Here is a 6,003-nt window from a genome sequence, read left to right on the forward strand (position 1 = left end):
ACCCAATGAAGTTCCTCTCATACCTGATCCCTGGACATTCTGCCTCTCCTGCCCGGATGGCCTGCGCCTCCCTCTCCTTTGCCTGCCTAAGCCCTGCTCACTCACTTAGTACTCACCAATGGCTTCTGCAGAATGCTCTCTCTGCGCCCATCCCAGCCTGGCTGGCTAAGAATTCCTCTATTATGCTGCCATAGAAACCCTGTACTCACTCCTATCAGGGTACAGAAGCTCCTTTATTTACCATCAGGTTAGGTCTGGAATGAAAGGCTGCTCCTAAGTCCATTAGTTCATAAAATTCCAACGTGAAAAAATCCAAGGAACCCATGGGTGCACCTCTAGTGAGGGGACATTTCTTAAGAAAACTAGAGAGGCTTATGGTAGTGGTTCTGACTTGTTTTGTTTCTTGTCAACTCATTTTGATTTGCACTTGGCCCTTTATATCATCTGTTGTTGAATGAATCATCCCGTACACACATACAACATTTACCATTTCCTAACATTACCTCCATTTTTATTCATCTCTACATTTATCCACCTTTTCATATCAGCATTTTCGTTATAATCAGGTCTTATCCTTACTGAATAAGACCATTAAAAAGAAATATAATAAGACATAGTTAAAAGCACTGGAAACATCCTATATACCAATAAACAGTGTGACAGACAAAATTAAAATGACCACGTACCACCACCAGTACTATTTTTTCTTTGCTTGTGGTAAACAGAATTTGCACTTTTGCTCTAACACATAACTTTATTCATTTTTCCATGAAAATTAGCAAGTTCAAGGATCATAAGTAAAGTAGCTCCTGTACTTATTCCTATGTAATTTTTTTCTTTTTTAATTTTATTTTTTTGGCTACGTTGGGTCTTCACTGCTGCGCACAGGCTTTCTCTAGTTGTGGCGAGCGGGGCTACTCTTCTTTGCAGTGCACCGGCTTCTCCTTGCAGTGGCTTCTCTTGTTGTGGAGCACAGGCTCTAGGCGTGCGGGCTTCAGTAGGTGTGGAGCGTGGGCTCAGTAGTTGTGGCGCATGGGCTTAATTGCTCCATGGCATGTGGGATCTTCCCAGACCAGGGCTCTAACCCGTGTCCCCTGCATTGGCAGGCGGATTCTTAACCACTGCGCCACCAGGGAAGTCCCTCTTATGTAATTTTAATAAACTATTTTATTTTTAAAACAATACATGCATGTAATACAAAATTCAAAAGGCACAAAAGGTATACGGTGAAAATTAAATCTTCACCTATAACCCATTCCTTCATCACTCAATACCCCTCCCAAGAGGCAACCAATGAGGGAAGTCCCTCCTATGTAATTTTAATAAACTATTTTATTTTTAAAACAATACATGCATGTAATACAAAATTCAAAAGGCACAAAAGGTATACGGTGAAAATTAAATCTTCACCTATAACCCATTCCTTCATCACTCAATACCCCTCCCAAGAGGCAACCAATGTTACCAGAATCTTGCACTTCCTGGCAAAGAGAGTCTATGTATACTAAGTATATGGATACTAAGTATATGGATATATACTTTTCTTCATTACACAAATAGTAACAAACTATACACTTTTCAGCACCTTGACTTTTCACACTTAATGTATTTTAGTGTCTTGTAAATGCATTTATATAGAGCTGTCTAATTCTTTTTTTGTTTTGTTTTGGTTTTTTCCAGTACATGGGCCTCTCACTGCTGTGGCCTCTCCCGTTGCGGAGCACAGGCTCCGGACGCACAGGATCAGTGGCCATGGCTCACAGACCCAGCCGCTCCGCGGCATGTGGGATCCTCCCAGACCGGGGCACGAACCCGTATCCCCTGATTGGCAGGCAGACTCTCAACCACTGCGCCACCAGGGAAGCCCTGTCTAATTCTTTTTAATGGCTGCATGATATTCCATTTTAAGAATGTACCTTACTTTAATTCACAGATTTCAGGTCAAAGAGCATTTTGATTTTTTTCAAGCTTTTGCTATTTCAAATAATTATGTACTGCATATTCTTACACACAGACACAAAAGTATCTGTAGAATTAATTCCTAGAGATGGAACTGCTGGATCAAAGAATATATGTATTTTACATTTTAACAGACATTGCTTAATACCTCTTTGTGGAAGTTATGTGACTTTTCAACCCACCAGCAATATAAGTACCTATTTCTCTACCTACACCCTTATAATAAACTGTGCTACCAAATTTTTCTTCTACTGTATAGTTGTTCCAGAAACCTCCCCCAGTAAGCCTCACAGGTTCCATAAGAACCTCCTTTAACTCCATAATCCTGGCATCTAGCATGTCGTTAAGCATTCAAATGTTATTAAATGAATGAATGACTGAGCAAAAGGGTAAGGCCTTTTGTACAACATGAGAAGTTTACTTTTAATATAAAGAACAAGGAAAGTGATTTAAATATTAGCAATTTGGGGACTTCCCTGGTGGCACAGTGGTTAAGAATCCGCCTGCCAATGCAGGGGACATGAGTTCGAGCCCTGGTCCGGGAAGATCCCACATGCTGCGGAGCAACTAAACCCCGTGAGCCACAAATACTGAGCTTGCGCTCTAGAGCCCATGAGCCACAACTACTGAGCCCACGTGCCTAGAGCCCATACTCCGCAACAAAGAGAAGCCACCTCAATGAGAAGCCTGCGCACCACAATGAAGAGTAGCCCCCGCTCGCCACAACCAGAGAAAGCCCACGCACAGCAACGAAGACCCAATGCAGCCAAAAATAAATAAATGAATAAATTTATTTCAAAAATAAATAAATAAATAAATAAATATTAGCAATTTTTCCCTTGTAGAGAAGGAGGGAGAGAGGAAAGTAAGAAAGGACTGATAGATGGATTGATGGATGGATTCTGATCTAACATGCCTTCTCCTAGAGGTTTATAAAAAACAGGAAAGATACCTACCTATCTGAAATAGTCAAGTACCGTCCTACCTTAAAGTAAGATACATAACCTATACTCAGAATGTCAAGAAAGCTAAAGGGCCTCCAAAGCAACAGCAAGATCCCGTCTCTGAAACTGCCATGGGATACTGAAGCCTCTCACATCAGTATTCCTCTTACACACTTGCCAAATAATTGACTCTCATCACGTATTGTACACAGTCACATAGCTGGTTAACATTTCATTCGCTTCCGTGCAGTACCTGGCATAGTCACCGCAAAAAATCTTTCAGTGAATACACTAATGAATACAGTATTATGAATACAGAATAATGTATTTCGGTGAATACAGTGATGACCTGAATACAGGTCATCTGAATACAGTGGTGAACAAATGAATACAGTGGTGACCTCTGTACCACCACTGGTCATGGGTTTGCCATGGTCTCCAGTGCCCCTGTTTGGTACTGTAACAACCACAGTAACAACAGATAGCACTTATATACGCTTACCGTGGACCTGGTACTCTTCTAAGCATATTATATTTACTCTATTAACTCATCTAATACTCACAACAACCTTGTGAGAAACTATTATTATCCCCATTTTACAGATGAAAAACTGAAGCACAGAGGAGATAAGTGACTTGCCCAAAGGACACACAGCTAAGTAGGTGTAGAGACAGAATCTGAACCTAGGCAGTCATACCAGAATGGCACCTCTTACCCTAATATTTTAATACAGTGTGATAACTGCTCTGATAGAGTGGCACACAAAATATATGTTACCAGAGCACCAGGCTTTGACATATGCTCAGTGTAAGCCTCTATCAGAGAAATGATCACACTGTATTAAAATTACCTGTGTATACATCCACTTTCCCACGGCAAGTCCAAGTCTTAGTCATCACTGTGCCCAGCACTACCTGACTCAATAAATTCTTCAACTGGGTTTTAGGTTAAGAGGTGGAATAATAAAATTCTATTTCTATTCCTCGGGTTTGCACTTCATATTTTCAGTGTTGATGCCTCTTCCTCTGTGTGCCACCATTTCCTAAGACCCATATCCTTTAAAGCAAGATGTGCTTCCTAAATTGTGCTACTTCCCTAGAGATGCTGGCCTGACCTCTCAAACTGCCTTTGGGTACATTCTTGGAGTCCTAGAACACCACAGAGACCCACACCACCATTCCTGCTGGGCAGGGCATTGGCAATACAGCTCCCACCCCACAGAAGCCACCAGCCTGCATCAATGGCTCTTATCAGGAACATGGAGTAACTTGAGCCACCTGCCAACCCATCTCTCGACTGCTAAGACAGGCACTTTCTGCTCTCAGGTTGCACAAATGCCTGGAAACCTTACACCGAGTGTGAAGGAAGATGCAACAGGGGAAGCAGCACAGCATCTGGTGCCCTGCCTGCTTCCATTCACTGTGTGGGGTCATGGAGATGGAGTGGGCCTAATTCACTCCCTGCAAAGCCTTGTGACCAGAAAGATTGTATGGTGAGATTAGCATCACCACACAATGGAGGTCAACATTCATCCAGAATGCAAGACACATCCCCACTGGCCTCATTCTCCAAACAGCTGGAATGCTACCTCCTCTATAATATTTTTGTGAAGACAAAGGTCCATTGCAGAAGCCAACTCTGAAAAGCACTGTTTTAGTTCACATCTTTAAATGCAGAAGTGTGTAAAGGTTAACTGAGCTAGAATCAAAGCCTAAGCTTGAAATCCTTAATTCTATGTCTGAATCAGAATCCACTACTGTCCACTAAACAAAAGAAAAATATTCCCTGTTTGCTGAACCGAACCTATTTACTTCCCATCAAGTCTCAGTCACAGACTGGTCATATTCCAGGGATGAAGAGCATTCACTCAATCCTGGGCTTTCTACAAACACAGCAGTAAAGTGAAACTAACAGCAATTATGGCTGCTGAGATGCCAACACCTACTAGGAATCAAACCTTTCTTTCTCACAATTCAGCACCAAACTTGGTTCACTGAACAGCCTCCTGACAGCAATGACATTCAATCAGGATAAACTTAGGCATTCTGGATATGTCTGGTATAGAAGATGTCACACAGAATAAAATCACACTGCAGTTAGATTCTATACGCAATGACTCAAGGCAGATCCGGAGTATCATTACTAACTCAATGACAAATGGAGTATCTGACCCCAAATGGGCCCTACTACCACAAAAAGACAGGACCAGGAGCAGCTGACTGGAGCAGGTGGAGAGTTGAAGATGCCTACATTGTACTCAAGCATCTTTAAAAGGTATCATCAGTCAGGGATTTATGGATATTCACATGAGAGAAGAGAGATGCAGATTAGGTCTCTGACCCTGTGATTCCATGATTCCATAAAAACGTAGACTCTTACTTTATGAGATCCTGTACTAATCAGCGTCGTCCTTACCAGAGACATTTAGATGTAGTTATCTCAGTAGAGCAGAACAGAATAATCCTAATTCCAGAAACCTAACAAATAGAGAAAAAGAGTTTACAAGCTGATATAAAATGATCTCCAAATACTATAGAGAAAAGAAAAGCATATGAATATTAACACTACCATTTGAGTTTTTAAAAGGGGGTGGAGAAAATATTACATAGGTACTATCTCTGGACAGATACCCCGATAACTAACCATACTGGTTACTTCCAAAGAGAGAAACTAGGTAGCTGGGAAAAGGCAGAGACTTTTTACTCTTCAATCTTTTGCATAGTTTGAATCATTAACCACGTGAATATACATTACATGTTTAAAAAATAAATGTAAAAGGTGAAAAAAAAAACTCCATATAAGAAAATCCCAGAGAAATCACACCCAAAAAGTAGAAAAGAATAAGAAATGAGGGGCTTCCCTGGTGGCACAGCGGTTAAGAATCCGCCTGCTAATGCAGGGGACACGGGTTCGAGCCCTGGTCCGGGAAGATCCCACGTGCCGCGGAGCAACTAAGCCCATGCGCCACAACTACTGAGCCTGCGCTCTAGAGCCCGCGAGCCACAACTACTGAGCCCGCGTGCCACAACTACTGAAGCCCGTGCGCCTAGAGCCCATGCTCCGCAACGAGAAGCCACTGCAATGAGAAGCCCGTGCACC

The 6,003-nt window shown here is 42.0% G+C and overlaps 1 protein-coding gene across 2 annotated transcripts in view; it reads right to left on the reverse strand.

The window, feature by feature from the left end:
• Nucleotides 1-4,335: 4,335 nt before the first annotated feature.
• LOC114485264 (RNA binding protein fox-1 homolog 2-like) overlaps nt 4,336-6,003 on the reverse strand; it is a 16,630-nt gene continuing 14,962 nt past the window's right edge. For both annotated transcript variants that reach the window (XM_028486403.2, XM_028486405.2), the window contains one exon: nt 4,336-5,381. In XM_028486403.2, the coding sequence (XP_028342204.1) occupies nt 5,339-5,381 (43 nt within the window). In that variant the 3' untranslated portion in view covers nt 4,336-5,338. The remainder of the gene's footprint in view (nt 5,382-6,003) is intronic.

The sequence above is a fragment of the Physeter macrocephalus genome, unplaced genomic scaffold, assembly GCF_002837175.3.
Source record: "Physeter macrocephalus isolate SW-GA unplaced genomic scaffold, ASM283717v5 random_1070, whole genome shotgun sequence".
In the NCBI taxonomy this organism is placed as follows: domain Eukaryota; kingdom Metazoa; phylum Chordata; class Mammalia; order Artiodactyla; family Physeteridae; genus Physeter; species Physeter macrocephalus.